General features: G+C 40.0%; 2 protein-coding genes across 2 annotated transcripts in view; both read left to right on the top strand.

The window, feature by feature from the left end:
* Positions 1-12,066, top strand: part of LOC146147961 (chondroitin sulfate synthase 1-like) — a 34,309-nt gene extending 22,243 nt beyond the window's left edge. Inside the window, exons 8-12 of the mRNA XM_083387397.1 lie at positions 3,222-3,334; positions 4,377-4,488; positions 5,231-5,392; positions 7,254-7,332; positions 8,544-12,066. Coding sequence (XP_083243523.1) covers positions 3,222-3,334; positions 4,377-4,488; positions 5,231-5,392; positions 7,254-7,332; positions 8,544-9,391 — 1,314 coding nt within the window. The 3' untranslated portion in view covers positions 9,392-12,066. The remainder of the gene's footprint in view (positions 1-3,221; positions 3,335-4,376; positions 4,489-5,230; positions 5,393-7,253; positions 7,333-8,543) is intronic.
* Positions 12,067-12,607: 541 nt separating this feature from the next.
* On the top strand, positions 12,608-17,573 carry LOC146147960 (chymotrypsinogen B-like). Its single transcript, XM_083387406.1, has 7 exons — positions 12,608-13,499; positions 13,862-14,307; positions 14,392-14,483; positions 14,881-15,025; positions 15,539-15,650; positions 16,053-16,213; positions 16,774-17,573. Exons 1-7 carry the CDS (start codon positions 13,349-13,351, stop codon positions 16,951-16,953), a joined length of 1,287 nt encoding a protein of 428 aa, XP_083243532.1. The 5' UTR covers positions 12,608-13,348; the 3' UTR covers positions 16,954-17,573.
* The last annotated feature ends 505 nt before the right edge of the window (positions 17,574-18,078 follow it).

Here is an 18,078-nt window from a genome sequence, read left to right as displayed (position 1 = left end):
ATTGTCTTTGGTATATGGCACGTAATCAAGGCGCCAGGAAGCGTGGGTGTTACCGAAAATGCCAATCACCGAAATGCCCTTGTAGAAAGTCATGTTTTATGTCGTACACATATATGTGTTTGAAACGATTTCCGGGACTACTTTGAAACTTAAAACCAGAAAAACAAACTACGAATGGTTCAGAAAAACGATTCACATTTGTTTAACATTTTGATTGACATGGTACCTTGACTATGCTTCCGACGCTGGAACGTTTGGCTTTGGTTTTTGTTGACTTCCGACTACTAAAACCATATCGGGGTTTTTAACTTTGGTGGAATTATACGTTCGGCAATTTATGTTTTTCTTAGTCTGTGTAGAAGAGTGTTTTAGCGGGGCTTAACAATTTTGTTTTTTATCAAAAGGAATTTGTCCGGGAATTTCGTTGTATTTTTTGTCAGGCTTCTATACGACTAAGAAGGCATTGTTGACAATAGCGCCCAAGTTAAACAAACATCTGCCAACTTGTAAACTTGTTTTATCTTGTATTTTTTAGAACCGAATAAACAAGAAAGCAGTTCACAATATAACATCTATTTACCAATTTTCGCAATTTTTTTAAATTCCGTTTTTTATGGTACCATTTGTTTGAACTATTTAAATACTCTGGATTTACTTATGTGAGTAAACCCCATTTGTGACTGTACAATTTTCCTAATCAGTTTTTACTCACAGCAATGTCTGTTACCAAGTTCTGTATTCGCTTTTCGTTTCAAGGAGCAGCCAAGAGCAGTTTGTTGACTTTTTCTAATAAACCTTGATCGTCGCATGAGAACCGGCGTTTTATGAACCCGGATCCGCGGGCACAAGTCGAATTGCGAGTTCAGCTTGTTCAAATAGAATGTTTATGGCCAAGGCAAAGCGTGTGTACGAAATATGTAATGTTTTAAACTTACTCGCATAAATTCCACTCATGATTGCGACTGTTTTCCAACATAACATTGAATGCAGCAAGGACAAGTCTTTGTTAACAATACTTTCGACAATGCCTTGTTATTCGCATAACACTTAATGCAGAAGTTAACTAGTTAGTTAAAATGTCATTCCACATAGAAAGTTATACATTGTCTGGCAGAGATTAAGTGAAGTTGTCGAAAAAATACTTCACCCATGTTTTAATACGACTTTTCCATAAAACGGTTACAGTAACCTTAAGAAGCAATATAAAGTCACATAAAGCAAAGTTTCCATTACTGCCAACTATTAACATTTCCGTTAACGTTGGAACGTCGTAAAAATCGCCGATTTCTGCTAAGCGGTTCCAAGGTTTCACTGCGTCGTCTGCATGACGTGTTCGCATTTTATCACTTTTCGACTGCGATGACGCAAGTTTACAATGTTTGTCAGTTTCACGGGAAGGGAAATAGCCGAAAGCCGCCACAAGTAAGCTCTTTTCACTAAAATCGGCCTTCTGATGTTGATAGAGCGCAGGTGAAGAACCAAAGTAGGGAATGTTAACTTCCGTAGGAAGTCTACTAAAAGGAACTGATGCTGCTGCTTGGGGCGAAATACACACTTCTTTCAAACAAAGAATTTGATCCAAACGAGTTTTACTTGTTCTTCTAGGATTAGGTTAAGTTCGCTTTTGGACGAAGTACTGGCAAAAGTTTGTAATATTATGGGTGCGGGTGCAAATTTGGTTATAAATAATGTTTATTTCATTTTTTAATAACTTAGATTTGAGTACATAACAAACAGTATATTTCTGTTACAAATCCGTTGCCTTAACTTTATTAAAAACACATTGAAATGTGTAACAAATATATAACGCTTATTGCCTAAACCTAAAAATGCATGTCCATTATATATAGCACACGTATATCCCTAATATAGATCATGCTGTTTTTCGGTGTGGGCTGCGGCAAGCTAACGACGGACATCATAAGTTTAGCTGACGAAATAAATCTGCGTACTTTTGAGTCGCCCCGGGGCGCAATTTCGACCAAAACTTCCCGCCCATGGCTGCACGTGCAAACAAATAGAACTGCGGGTGGCTTTAAGCCAATTTGCAAGGCCACCTCAAACGGTTTATAAGCACCTCGGTAACACATTGAGAAACACATCTTGAAAAACGTGTTTGGAAATTTGTTTTTCACGTCTTTCAGTTTGTTAAATTGAACGCCTGCCAGAGGTTCCATAATTTAACAATAATGATTGTTGTTGGCATGTTACTGTTATTTTTGGAAGATAAACGTTTTAGGGCAACGATCACAACGTTTAAGACCGGCATTAATCTTTTAAGACTGCTATCATTTAACACAGTGCTTCTTAACCTTTTTCGCGGCGACCCAAATATTAAGCGTAAGTATGACAATTAAGCTTTGGCGACCCAATTGTTTTTTTTTTGTAAGCGAACAAAAAATGACATTAGCATAAAGAATTTCGAATTATAACTATTATTATAAGACATTATTTTTATTGCTTCCTTAATTTTCCAAATTGAGAAATCTTTCTCAGAACCAATCTCAATTAGTACAATCAGGTGAGCTACTGCGGTCGGCGACCCAACCAAATCAAACAGCGACCCATAGGTTGAGAAGCACTGATTTAACATCTTAGGACTGCCATCACAACGGCATGAAAACCTGTTTTTGAAGGGAAATTTGTAAAGCCCTACCAAAAACCCGTCTTTCAATTTTTGTTGATCTGGGTCATGTTTTCAATATTTCTCTTAAGTTTTTATCTTGTATCGTCATTGTCGTAGAGATATCGACCAAATATTACGCATTTTTAGTAATACCGTTTTTAGTTATTTTTCGCTATACAGTTTCAACGTGTGGTTTGGCAAATAGTGTCATCGAATTTGAAATAAATCTCACTCCGTACAGACTTGGTTTTTATTCTGTTGAGGTAAACTTTAACAACCGAAATGTTCTTTGTGTTTATATTACGCCCTTTAACAAGCTTGTTTGGCATCAAATGCTATCTTTCGATTAACTGCAGTCTTGTATGATTACTGTAGAATGTACTTGGGTGCATTTGTTGTTGTTCAAAAGTATCATTGTCTAACAATGTGTAATATCCTTCTCTATATTTGTTTATTTTTTGACTCAGTCAAAGCTCATGTAAACCCCCTCTTATAGAAACTCGCGGCGTTTTTTTTGTCATTTCTGTCGACCTTATTTAATATGCCTTTTTATTTCCAGATACGCTAATTGTAATGTTTGTGTTGTTTGTTGCAGGAGATTTTCGCCATAGGCAAGGACCTGGACCGCACCAACGTTGTTTTGCCGTTGGAACAACAGCGCTTTCTGACGATGGAGAAGACTCTAGTCCCGGAATATAAGCCACAAACGTACGACCTGGCGCTTTGACTTATACTGTGATGTTTACCTTGCACCCTCTTATTATAGAGTCGTGACTCAACATACAATAATTTTGTTTAACTCGCACTCAAACGTAACAATAGGATGTGTGGACCACGGCTTTAGGCGAAATTAAAAACCCACTGCTGTTACCTGAATAAAAAAACTCCCAACTACGGAACAATACCGCTTTTGTCTAGAACAATGCCCTAAAAGCTACTACCTTACTCCTTAAAAGTCGTCTAATTGTTATGCGTACGCTAAACAGCCCACGTTGGTGTCGCTTTATTATATTGTTACAGCGGCTAAAATCAGCTCTCCCCAAACAACGTGTGCCATGCCCTGGTCTGGCGGTTTTCGCAAGCTTGGGTTTGTTTGGATAAGTCCAACACACCTCCCCTGTGCAATTTAGACGCTGCTGGCATGATATGAATCGTATTAATCATGAAAGGTACCGCCCCCGCCTTAATTATGCCGCCTTACCTGGCCTTTAAACTTTTTCAACAATTTTCCACTTCTGATGATTTTTTAATCTGTCCCAGCTCGGATAAATGAAAAACAAATGGTATGGAATTGGCTAATTTTATTTTCTACTTCACAAATTACGCGAGGGCGCTTAGAGTTTGGTGTTTGGTAATTTTGCGATTTTGTATGGCTCATTAAGACCTCATTTTTCCGGCCGACCGTCGCTGTTGTCTTAGATATAAAATCCCCATCAACGCTCTGATAATATTGTTTTTGGATTGAAATAGCTGTTTCACGCTGTTTGCATTATTGGAATATTTAGCCTACCTCGAATGGTGTATATAAAAAAGTATTCCATACATAACAACAATAATGCACTCCTTGGGAGAACACATTCTTTTCAAATTTACATTGATCAAACAGTTAATCTTTTATGTTTTTGCAAATGTATCTAAAATAATTTGCTATATTTTTGAACAAAGCAAAGCAAGATAGCATGTTACATTAATTTGTAGTCAAAGAAACACAAAATCCCAAGTTGATTTTAAATTCATTTCATTTGTGCAGATTGCGTCATGTCAACGCCTGGCAGTCGTTCGAGGTCGACTCCATGTACAACCTGGCTCCTTCTGACGTCACACATGACATCACTAACGACATGCTTGCTGATCTAAAACAGGTGAAGCCGCGTTTCTGTTGCACACTAACCGTGAAATATCGCAGCAACCTGTGGAAAATATTGTGTACAGGCTCAAGGTTTTACAAATGTCGTAGGGCGCGAACGATTTAAAGCACTGCTGTTTAAACACGGTCGATTTACCTAAAAAATATATATATTTTTTTTTTCATACCAAACACATTGGACAAATTTTCGCAAACTTAATCAACTATTTCACTAGAAATGTTACGCAATATCCTATTGAATCTGATGCTCGATAGATCTAGTACCAATGCTCTCACGCGGTGTCGATTACAGTCCAATAAAACAATTGTCCACAAAAATCTAGTTCGGCTTACCAACACTGACAAAGAACCGTTACAATTCAAATTTTCCTCGGATGTTTTCGTCCCTATCTACATAAAAGGTGTCGAATATCAAATGAAATTGCGATGCGTGGTTGCCGCAAATGTCGATATTGAGCTTGACTAAACGATAAGTTAACATTAGTTTACCTCAAAATGAAAACAAAAATTATTGGCGATAAAAGGTAATATTGGCTAAACAACCCTGATATGCTGCGAACCCTGGTATACTGCGTTCACACAATTCGGGTCATTGCTATCGTAACCAAGGCAATAACTTTTTGTCTAAATTATTAGGGTCACATTAATATTATCACTGTGAGGATCGAGCATAATTATCATTACCTACCATTTCAAACGACATCGCCCCGTTTTAACCAATCACCCTTTGCCCCCAGGTCGGGGAAACCGGCATTGACGAGTCGATCGGCCACCCCCAGCAATCCAAGTTCACCTACAGTCACGTGAGCGACGGTTACTTGAGGTCAGACCCGCACCGCGGCACCGACTACCTGCTCGACGTGTATTTCAGCAGCAAGCAGCGCAACGTACCGGATCAGGTGGGATTTTGTCTATGCTTTTTTCCGCATTCCTGTTTTTTCTGGAATAAATTTGAATTCCAGTGGCCTCTCTGATCTATTTATTTGTTGTATGCTGAGTAGGGTTGTTCAAAAAAACAATTTTTGTCGGAGTTAAGTGAGGACCCCCTGGAATTGTTAGGCTGTATCTAAAAACCTTGCAAACCAAATCTGAGCACGTTTGATTGAGTTTTAACCGTGCTACATAAAATTTTGGTCAACATTTTTAATAAAAAATTATCCTCCCCATGACTGCTTAGTGTGTTCAAAAGGTTTCCATTTGTGTCATCTTTCTTTTTTAAATCGCAAAATGTGGCTTACGCCATTTTAACAACAATTTGTCATTCACGAAAGAAATCTTGCTATGTATTTAAGAAAGGAATATTTAAGAATGCTCAACTCTTACAATTTTTTGTGTAAGATTAGAGTGGAATAAATCCAATTAAAACTTCCTGCGTTGTGCAGAGTTGATGTGTGTTGTTCCAGTTCCGCTTATTGTGACATTCTAGTTAGATATCTAAAAACATCTTTGGAGTACCGCAATCTATTTATTATTTCTGAGGGGTGCCACAAGGCATAAAAGGTTGAGAAACACTGCAGGTTGAGAAACACTGCCCTAAGGTTACACTCTTAGAGGATTGCTCTTTTAAGCAACATTGAAATTTCGACGTTTTCTCAAAGGTGTGAAAACCTTATGATAAAGGGTATTCGCGCGGAAATGGCGGGTGTCACTAGAATTTTATATAGATCACTACTCTTTCCACGGATTTAAAATCACCGCTTTCGCGAGCACTCCATATCCGGGCGACCTTTGTAGTTATGTGGGAAACTCAACCGATGACGTAATGAATAACGTGTGATTCGCGAGTACAGCATTTGTTGCCTGTCGTTCGGAAGTCGCCGGCAATTCAACTTTTTCCGTCTGGCAATTTTGTTCTTATCCTTTCTGTATTAACTTTTACTTTTCTGATGCCCCTATTTCTTGTGAATGCGCCTCATTTCGTCGTCATTTTGCAATAGTTGTTTCACCGCTTTTTTAGGCCTCGACTAATTGACAACGAAATGTCGCTATGCAGGGGGCAAAGTAAATTGACCCAGCAAGCGTTAACGCGTTTCACTGCCGCCATGTTATCAATTTCCGGTCAATTTTGCTATAGTCGAGTTTGAACCCCACTATACGCAGTAGTGCGATAAATGACGTTCGAAATGTGAAAAGGCGCAATAACGTGGAACTTTTCTTCTCTGTTTGACGGGTAATAATGGTCGTTGTTTTCCGCATGATTTAGTACGCCTTAAACTTTATTCCACGGGAATTTTTCAGTTGTTTGTTTGGTGTTTCGTATGTCCCATATCTACTTATATAGCTTTATTCTGACGTCTCCGTCTGTCAGACCTATAATTTAATTTTATTCAACTGAAAATTACCTCCAACTGTACCAGGGTATCAAATGTCGTATTTTTATTTCTTGCAAAACTTAAAAATTGTTTGCCAATCTAAAAAATTGTCTACATTCAGAAAACTATAAGCTTTATTCGTTCTTATATCGTTTAAGTAGGCGGATTCTCTCGTTTAACATCCTAACTGTAGGTTTAAGTCGACCTGAATTTGCAGTCTTTTGCTTAACATTTAACCTAATTTTGTCGTTATTATTAAAATATTAAACAAAGACTCTAATGCAGTAATTTATCATACTTTCAATCCTAAGGCCTAGTCTAAACGATTGCGTTTCTTTTGTGCTCGTTTGAGTTATAATAAAGTTGTTCATTTTTAACTTACCGCTGTCCATTATGTTAACCAAAAGTGCAAAGTCGTTATAGTTAACGGTCCGCGTTTTGTCCTCAGATTCGCCGAGTCCGACTTTTACGACCAGCCGGAGACCTGGAAGTGACTGGAGTCCGGGATTTGCCTTCACTCCAAGTTGGTAAGTATTTCCACCAAGGCTGCAGAGTAGGTTAAAACCCGAGTCCGGCTCTGACTCTACAGCCTGTGTTCTGTCCATTTGACTTAACTAAAAATTGATGGGTGCACAGCAATTCACTCATTGGAGTGTCATACGAGTTATCCACACACAATATATGGTGGGAAAAATAATCTAACTTACGCAATTCTTCCCTTACGATTTACGGATTGTGACATTATAACTGTCGAAAATTGGTACTTACTCGAGTCCCGTCTCCCTAGTTTTGCTCTAAAGGGTTGTCCAAGAAATCGTGAGATACCGCTCATTTTCATGTATGAAACATTTCTATATAGCTCCTTTACCGTATTACAATTTCGAAGTATAGTCTATGTTTGGAGAGACCGATGTAGAGATTTGCATACGCTAGATTCTCTTTCAAGGTTGTGTTAGAAAAACCCATCTCTAAAGCGCTTTTTTACCCTATTAGTATGGTATAGCAAAACGCAAATGGAGCCAACTTATACGGGGTGTAGATTTTATTCCTGCACTTGAACCTACAGTCACGTTCAAGGGGCTTTGTGGCCACTTCAGCCCGATAAAAATTCCCAGGTCGCTTTTCAAATATTTGCTGCGTGCGAATTTTTGTGTGACAAAAGGGAGCGGTTATCGCTTCTGCCAAAATAACAAAAAAAATCACGGGCACATTTGAATGCCAAACAAACCTCCGATTGACAAGGGCGTCTGTGTTATAGTTGACTAGTGTGCATTGCCGTCGGCATAGAGCTTCGCTCTTCCAAACAAATACAGAAATGCAAACAAAGAGAATAATAGGGGCGTGTTTATATACCCAAAGCCGTACTGCTGGGCTATTATTGCTGGAATTGGGTGTTACTTTGAATTTGCAAACCCGAATTTAAAAGACTATTGTGTTATATCCGGGATTTTTCCAGTTTACCGTAAAAAAGATAGTTAATTATTCTCTCTGCATTCGAAGCGCTTCGCAGTTTGTAGCATGGCAATTTTAGGGTGCTTAAGCAAAAAATATATTTTTTCTAATCCAACGCACAAAATTATTGTGATCAAAATAACAATTTTTGACGCGTAATGTAATAAACTTTGAATGTGTCTTACAAAGGGTTGCAAAAGGCAAAAACTGCTCAGACAATTATGTTCGAAAGCCCTAATCGGGCGTTTTTTTGCCCCTAAAAACGAAGCCTTCCATTGTCTTGCAGACCGAAAACCCCAGGGCCATTTCTACGTCATCGTGCCGGTGCACACGTCACAATCGTCGCTTTTCGAGTCGTTCATGCGGAACCATTACGAGCCTTCCTTCCTTTCTCCGCAAGTAAACGACCGCGTTACGCTGATCGCCGTCGCCGTCGACGACCGCGACGCCGCCAAGCAATCGTACACGTCGGGCCCGTCGGCCGACGAGATCGTCAAGTGGTACAAGCTCAAGTATCCCACCGCCGACATGGTGTCCGTATCTGGGGGCTCGATGCAAGGCGACGTCGACGCTTCGACGCAGGGTGCGTACGCCGACGGCATCGTGCGTGCCCTTGACCTGGCGTCCAACGACAAAAGCGCGCCGCCTTACGCACTACTGACGTCGCCCAACGTAAGTTTGAGCGCCGACGCGTTGGTGTCGTGTCTGCGGCGAACCGGCGGACCGGTGCCGGACTCGTATAGCAACTATAACTTTCTGGACTACAGGGGTAAGGGCCAGGCAAGGAACTCGACACCCCTGCTTTACCACCCCGTGCCCTTTCGCGTATTCCCGGCGGCGAACCTGGCTCTGTCGGACGATAAAGGCTCTGATCGTTTGTCGAGCTTGACAGTGCAATCGACAGTCGGCTTCTGGGACATGTATGCCGCCACGGGCGAAGACGGCAACGCCGTTTTGGCGCCCCTGTGCGGCAAGCTACACGACTTTAAAACGGCCGCCAGGGACGCTGTTGCACTGCGCAACTCAACGTCGTCGGGCGGTTTTCGCCATCTGCTTTTCAATCAGGTGTACGCGGGCGCGCTGGGCGTGATTCGGACTCCAGACCGATCGTTTGTTAACCACAGGAAAAGGTGACCCCGGTTTGTGTTCTACTGCATTATATTTCTTAACTTCCACTTGTTTTGTTGTTTTCAATAACCATGCCGTTTTGCCGCTGTTTACTGACTGTATCTATTTATTGCAACGACTATTCTACATAGTTACTGTGTCTTGCTTAGCCTTACGTGTTTCGCAGCTCCTTATATTATTATTATCTTTATTCGTGTTCTGACATCTGCGCTGTTCTGGTTTTATTATGTGGATCTTTGATAGTTTTCCGTACACGTTTTGTCGAGTGCTTTTGATTGATGCGCCTGACGCCTTGTCGAACACTTGGTGACGCAGACAGTCGTGCATTTATGACGTAATAGTCGATACCGCTTGTGCCTCATTTAAAAATGCTTTTGTTTAACGTTGGTGAACCTATAATGTGTTTCCGAGCGCCTTCTTTTTCTTTAGGGCGTGATTAAACCCTTATTTGTTGAGGATCGCAATAATACTCTCGCACGTTATTTTAACATTGCGTTTTTCTTTCCATTTAACCCCGATCGATTGTGTGTTAATAGCATATTTTAGATTATGGGTACCAAAGTACAGATATTAATGCCCACATACTACCATTTCCGATGGAAATAACGCAAGTTTCGAGTATGGATAACCGCCTAAAGCCATTAAGCTAATCTTTGACATTTCCTGAAAGTTGTATTGCCAAACCACTTGGTTTCAAATTAGCGCGAGCAGCCCAATTGTGCAACGCGAATTGCAAACGGCCGCATGATAGCCCATGCGAGAAAGCAAAACTTTTCCGGCATCGGTTTCGCCGAATTCGTTCAACCATCGCGCACTTAAATACCTGCTTGTTTTTGCGCCGCTTGCTCTTGTGTATCTGGGTACCCCGGAACCCCAGTTCACTGTTTACCCCTGGATCACCCACGATCCCCCGCCTTTGCAGTGCGCCTTCTAGTACAAGGGGGTCGTCTGCGAAAATAGTGCAATTATGGCGCCGTCTGATCGTCCTTATTTGTTCCGACGGTTGGTGTTTCTTTTATTTTAATTCATCCGAGCGTATATTTTAGCCTTTTGCGAGACGTGCGCACTATTTTTCAAAAAAAAAATCGACACGATTTGCTTTGCCATGTTGCTGCTGGAAAAAGTTTGCCGCTTTTTTTTTGAGCTTGTCTGATAGTTGCCTGTTTTTCTTTTCGCCGCCTGATCTGTCATTCCATCCACGCTTGCTCGCGATTATTTAATGCTCACTCCTTTTATTTATTGGCCGGGTGTTCTCTTTCGCACGGTATTTGCTGTCCCGGCGTTGCTTGGAAAAAAACGATTACTAAACGACAAAAGCTGGACGATACGCAATCAAGACCGATTTTTTATTATGGTCTACCTAAAAAGCGTCCAGGTCTTTTTAACCCTACCTTTGTTGCTTTGCGATCTTTTGGCCACTTTAAATTACAACTGTTGTTTTAACCAGAATATAGGACCGAAAAGTAGTATTTCCACAGAGAGAAAATAGTCAAAAAAAGTCCATATAAGCTTACTATTTGATTCTTTTACACTCAGGGCGATTTTGGTATTTCGACAAGCCGAGTCCCCTCATTTATAGAGCTTAAAACATATTATTATAAACATTTTTACAAACTTACTGAAACAAGCAATAATAAAATGTTTTGTTGCAATCTATCAACGAGTCTTAAAAATGCTGTTAAAGTTCGACTCTCACTCAAGAATTTGACACAACTTTTATAGATTTTAAATCTTCCACCACGTCTATGATCTATAGTTGTGAAACGCAGATCACTTCAATCGCCAACTTTTCTGACATTCCACCTTAAAACACATTGGGCGTAGTTATTGCAAATCGCAGTACTTTCAATATTAATCGAGCACCTATTAATCGATATATCTTCGTAATTACCAACGTTACTGAGGTTATTTTTCCTGTTTTTATCGCGACTAGATGTTGCTGACATAATTTCAGTCTTCTATGTGCACGCTGACGCATCAGCCTGACCGACAACTATGAAGTCAAAAACAAGCTGTAAACCAAAACGCACGAAAACGAGATTTTATTGTTTTAAAAATTCGCGTTTTACCTTTCGGCGAAACGCGAGGACAAGTGCCGCTCGAATATGAACTAAAAGGACACAAGTTCGTCCTGAAACGTACAATAGTCCGCTTGCCAGCCGAAAGTCGCCGCCAGCCAGTTTTGCGCTTTTTGCTGATCACTGTGCAATATCCGCAATTTCTCCGGGTGCTTGTGTGTTTGTCGCAGGCGCGGCGCGTCCCAACTACGTCGATTCGAATAGAAAACAAGCCCGCTGCTCGTTTCGGCCCCGTTCTTGACACACTTGTTGTTTCTTCTCACCTTCATTATGCAATTGTGGTATGTTTTAGCGCCCGCACGCGCGCCATTTCGTTCTGACATCCCCTCTTTATGCCCCCTTCGTTGCCCATACGTACTCTATCCACAGAGTTGTTTGTTTCATCTTAGTTCTGTTGCTCGCCCAAGTTTTCCGTCATCCGACGTGCTTTGGCGATGAAAGTGGCCAAATAATCCTTGCGGCGACTCAAATTTACGTAACTTACGTCACGGGTGATTGTCTTCGAAATGTTTTTCTCGGTTCGTTGTTGCTTAGCGTCGTTATCCTATTTTACGACCCTATCGAAATCAGATTGCAGTCGCTATATCAATAAAATTTTGTACGAAATTACTCATTTCTTTGTCATGATTCATAGTCAGGAACACATGTAAGATCGTTCCATCTATATGCCAATCTGTTGCGTCCGACAAAGCAATAATTGATCAGCCATGTAAAAACTGTTAGTCATTTTTAGTTTTACACAATTCCTGATTTATATCAGTGCTTGTGGTCACGCAGTTGTAATTATAAATGTCTTTAGTTTTGCCATTACAGTACAGCCAGCAGAATTCCAATTCTATTTGGAAAAGAATCAGTAACAGGATACTTAACAAATGAGTATCATTCTGTTTGATCTAGATTAAACGTTTCATCCTGAAACCACCGTTGAACACCAGTCAGCACCCAGACGCGCAGTTATGTTTTTCAAAATGAGTCAACTCCCTATCTGCCACCAAATTTAACATGTGGTGTGCGAAACATGCAGGAGAAATTTTGTTTACGCGATTTCAGTAAGGTTACGTCAAAAATCAGCGCTATAAAACTTGGAGCACAATCATGCTCGGCATTTAGATTTCTTAGAATGATATTCGGTGATCACAGAAGACGTCGTATAGTTGAAGCAACCAAAATTAAGACGTGTTACGTTTTAGGAAAGCCGAGGTATTGTCAGATTTGCTGTTTTTTTGCCAGCATGAACCTAAAGATATTCCTACTTCGCTGTACAGTAAATGTAGATTCTATTCCCATCCTAAGTGTCAATTAGCGCTGCCCTTGTACCGCAGAATTCGGGCGTGATGTCGAATATTCCTGCTTATCGCCCGCGGTCAAATATTGTGCAAATAATGAAGGCGCACTGAAATGTCTCTTCTAGAATTGCTTATTTTGACAACTGGCACTCCCAGAAATCAATTTTGTTACCGGTGTTACCGATTTGGTCCAGGCACCGCACATTTTGTTCGCCACTCTATGTTTAGACCGGCTTTGCATTTTACTTGAGCACGAATTTTTTGCAACTCACGTCAGACTTCATCGAATTGTATGAACGTCATACGATACGGCTGTCGGAAAGTTATGCCCCGAGCTTCAGCGGCTATGTTTGTCATAACTATAGCCATTGCAGGCGTTTAGAATCGACTTAGAAATCTGGGGGCAGTAAAGCCATTAAGTTTCGACTGTATCGCCAACGGCAGTCATAAAAAGTGCTCAATGTTTCGTCTCTAAACTTGACATGCACTTTACATCCAAGGGCGCTTTATTAATTAGTGCATAAATAGAACAGATATTAGAAAACGTCGTCTCTTCTGTCCTCAAGAATTAGACTGCAGGAAACTGTCCGATATTAAACATGCTGTCAGGAAACAGTTTCGTCTATATTTTACTTATATCTGCACAAGCTTACGCAGCCCCAGTGGACCTAGATGAGCTCATCGAATTCATACTACAGAACGGTTTGACGATTTCGCAAGCTTTCGACGCAACCGACTCGGAATATTCAGGTGCGTTTCGTTGCAATTATTGTACCATAGAGCCCCGCCGATATTTTGACAGAGCGAAATTTGAACCAAAACCGTTCTTCAAACTATTTTTGTCTAGATCGTGACGACGCCCTTCTCGAAATGATCGCACATTTATGATGCCTAACCTATAAAAGGAACAATGGGTTTTAAACCAAAGTAAACTGCCATTTGCGCTGTCTTTACGCTTTCGATAAGTCAAATTAGCGTTTGTCGAATATGTCTTGTTTTGATTTTAAATAGCAGGTTTTTGTAAGAGTAATTTGTTAATTATAGTTTTTGTTAAATAATAGTTTTCTTTACTACACTACAACAACATAGTAGTTATAATATTGTATATTTAGGTTCCGCATACGAATATGAGTTTTGGTCGGAGGAATCCACCACTTTACCACCTGTCACTCAAAAAACTACAACACAACCATCTGCCACACAAACAACTATCACACAAACAACTACCACACAACCACCTGACAGTGTGCCACCCTCCCCGCAGTCACCTGCCAGTGTGCCACCCACCCCGCAGTCACCTGCCACGGAATCCCTCGGCACTGAGTCACATGCAACATGGACTTCCTCCACTCCACCTCCCGCAACTAAACAATTTTCGACTCAAACCCCATTTACACAGCAGTCTTCCACTACAACTCAAACAAAATTGAACTCGCCGCCCCCTCCGACTTCGGCAAGACCAACGCCGCCGACGTGCGGTTCGCCGGCCAAAAATAACGGTTCGTTAAAGAAAATCATCGACGGCCACTTTTCCAGTCCGCACAGCTGGCCCTGGCAGGTAAGCGAATGTTCCTGACTCTAATTGCATTGTTATACCTAACAGTTTGTGTATCTCAAACGAGCTTTTCGTGATCGTTCGCAGGTCTCAGTTATGATCGACGGCGATCACGAGTGTGGAGGCTCGGCCATTTCGGATCGATTCGTTATTTCGGCGGGACACTGCTTTACAAACATGTAAGTTGTAACAAGTCAGCTTTTAGTTAAATGCCTTTTTCGCAAACAAATGGGTGACGCTTTCGGCTCTAACTTTCTGATTTAAGGTTTTACATTTTGACTATTTTTTATTATTTTTTTCTTATGTGTACATGCAGTAGACATGGGAAAATTTCCATTTGGTTGGAAATATTAATTATACACATTTAGATTTTTAATTTGTTTTCCAATATCGCTAAAAGTAATAGCTTTTCATTTTTAACACCACTCTTGAAATCCAAGGGCATATATCCATTTGATAACCACCGAGCTTAATGTATCTGTGACGATTTGTGTGGAATGCAGTCGAGCGAGATTTTTTTTTAGCCGGTAATTAAATTCCTGACCATATCAAACTCGAAGCAAATCCCTGTTTTAGACGGAAGCACCAACTGACTCTCGGTTTTGGAATGTACAACCGCTCGAGTACGAAAGAAGGGTCGGTGACCAGAAAGGTCAAAAGCGTCACCATCCACCCCCGCTACGACGACGTAACAATAGATTATGACATCGCGGTATTGGAGGTAGCGAAACACAAAATAAGCCGCATCTTGTAACGAGTTCAAACCACTTTGCGTCCATTAACTATGGCATTTATATAAACACATTTTTGAGAATCGTCGAAGATGCTTTATGGTAAATTTTATCGATTTGTTAGTTTTAGATATGCTCTCATGCAAACCGATTCTATGATTAAATCTTTAAATAGTTCCACTTCGAGTTTTACATCATGCCTTATTTTTCTCAAAAATTGTCCCCGCCTAAGGCATACTATGGCATCGCTATGAAAATATAACGCTCAACTTGTGGATAAAGACCAGATTACAGGCCATCTAACCAAAATACTTTACGGTACCCGATAGGTTATCACTGCAACTCGAATTTATAAAGATTAAATATAACATATAATGTATCGTAATCGTGGTTAAAATTCGATTCTCCTATATGACCTTTCTTTTACAAGGATTTCAATTAACCGACTTAACGCTAAAATATTATTATTTGCAGAATTTAATTGATAAACGTTTGTTTTCCAGTTGTACACCCCTCTCACATTTGGTCCAACCATCCAACCCATTTGCTTACCAGCCTCTGGCGAAATCCCGGCAAACCGCAAGGCTTGTTATGTTACAGGATGGGGAGAAACAAGTAAGTAAAAGTCACCAGAAATTGCTGCAAGGTTATAATTTTCAACAATTTGTAGTTCGAACCTGAATAAACGGCGTTGTTAGGCCAATTGAAACGTCACTGTCACATGTGATTGCGTTTTGTTATATCTTGATAGGAAATATGGGGCGATAAGAAAGGCGCACTCTGAACAAGCAATCCGGGGCATTATAGATTTTATCGATACAGTTTAGAAAATAGTTTCAATAATGCCCTACTGGTCTTTATTAAACCATTAGCTCATTTGCTTTGAGTTGTGCTAGAGTTAATTCTTTTTACAAACTTGGCGACTCAGCATCGTGGGATATTTTCATTCACGTATCTTCTAATAAATGCTAACAGTCGCAGCATTCAACTCATTTTGCAATTTTTTTCCTCCCCAAGGACGCAACGTGAGTGAGCACGAGTCCAACCAAGTGACCGAAGTTTTGATGCAAGCAACAACCAGGATCGTAAGCGATGCCCGGTGCAACAAGGCCCACGGCTACTCACTTATCACCAGCATTGTGTTGTGTGGTACGGCCAGCACGGGAGACTCGTGCCAGGTAGAGAGCACGGTTATGCGCCAGTCATTAGTTTGATATTTTTGTTTGTTTGTTTGTGGCTACCCTATTAATCTTGTTGGGCTTGTCTGTTCAGTCAATTCAATATATATATATATATATTTATTTATTTGATGTGTACTTTTTTTTAATTTAAAAAAACACCGACTGCCGTTAAAAAGCATATCGATACAAAATTACTTTGCTAAACCTAAACAGAGACCGGGTGCACAATATATTTTTTTATCGTTTTCCCATAAATTCCTTATCCAATCATCCTAAAATATATCGCAGTTTACCGAGTTTGGTCTATCTCTAGATCATTAATATAACAACTTTATAAGCAAAAATATCAATATCTTTTATCGTGTTAATGTTTATTATACTAATCTTGTCATAAATTCGTGTCTTATTTTTAATTCTATTTTAGAAACAGCACAAAGGTGAAAAATAATCGAGTGTACGGTTGACAACTAATAAAATGTATTGTTTAATTTAACTGGAACTATATTTACTTCCATCGGCAACGATCTATATATATATTGTTTGTATTATCCGACCAGGGCGATAGCGGTGGTCCTCTCAACTGCCAACGGGCCGACGGCAAGTGGTACCTGGCAGGCATCGTTTCCTGGGGCGAGGATTGCGGCGGCAAAGTGCCAGGTGTCTACACCCAAGTCGAACGCTTTCTTAGCTTTATTAGGCAGACTACGCAACCGATGCAAAGGCAAACCCTGTTGTAGCGCGCTTCGAGAATGTTCGCCGAATTGCGAACGAACTTGATTATTTTTCCTATTTTCGCGTTGTCGGTGTTACTCTGATAGTTTGTAGAAGATTTGATTCTTTGTATGATTTTTTCCACGCTGATTCAGTATATTTGCAGTTAGTCGCCCACAAATCTATAGCTTTTAAATTTTCTTCGAGGTGCCAAAATGCCTATTCGTGTTGTTATGTTTTTAATTTTCTTTTATTGCCGTTTCTGTTTACACCGTGTAATTTCAAACATGTTTATATCGTTGTTTTTGTATTTTTTTATAATTCATTTCAGAAGTGATTAACTATCTCTAACGATTCATATAATTATTTTAACTTTAGATTAATTTACTATTTTTTATACCCACTTCTTTTTGATTACCTCCCAAGATTTGTAAATGCTTAAAGAAATCATTTCAAGGAGCGACAATATTTTACTACTATGGGAAAAATGACCTCAAAGCACCCAAACAGAAATCCGCTCGACTAAAAAGATGACACTCAGTTAACATGATCGCACAAAATCCCCATTAGACTGTGACACATGAGCGCTCTCTGGCGGTATGAAGCAAGCAAACTTTTGTTATATTTGTTCAACTTTAAGTTTTACACAAATGCAATAAAACTCTTCCAACCGTACCCACGTGCCTAATAGTTCTGTGTGGACATTGATATAGACAGGGTAAGGTCACCACACAAAATTATTTAGCTTTAATTTTTCTTCGAATTTACCTCGTTGGATTCTTATTAAAATATACAAATGATAAACATTGCGACTAATTAAAAAATTGCCGAAAACGTCAATATCAAACAATATAACAGTTTATTGTAAAGTAATTTCAAATTGAAGCAACCGTACCATGCACAATGGAAAGCAATTCAATGTACAAAATACCACCGAAGCGAGCAATTAGGTATGCAGTCATGCCACGCCATGCATGACGGCGATGGCCAAGCGGACAAAAGTTGTTTACTGGTTTGAAAAAGAAAATCTTGTGAAATATACAGTTAGCCACCAATGGCGAAGTCAAGGTGATGTCACACTTCGAGATTATTGCTCAAAATCTAAAATACGAGCCAAAAGGGATAAAAGAGTAAAGCCAGCACAGGGAACT

This window comes from Ascidiella aspersa, chromosome 4 (genome assembly GCF_963924565.1).
Source record: "Ascidiella aspersa chromosome 4, kaAscAspe10.2, whole genome shotgun sequence".
In the NCBI taxonomy this organism is placed as follows: Eukaryota; Metazoa; Chordata; class Ascidiacea; order Phlebobranchia; family Ascidiidae; genus Ascidiella; species Ascidiella aspersa.
Note: the sequence above shows the minus strand (reverse complement) of the source record. Positions and strands in the feature narration are given on the sequence as shown.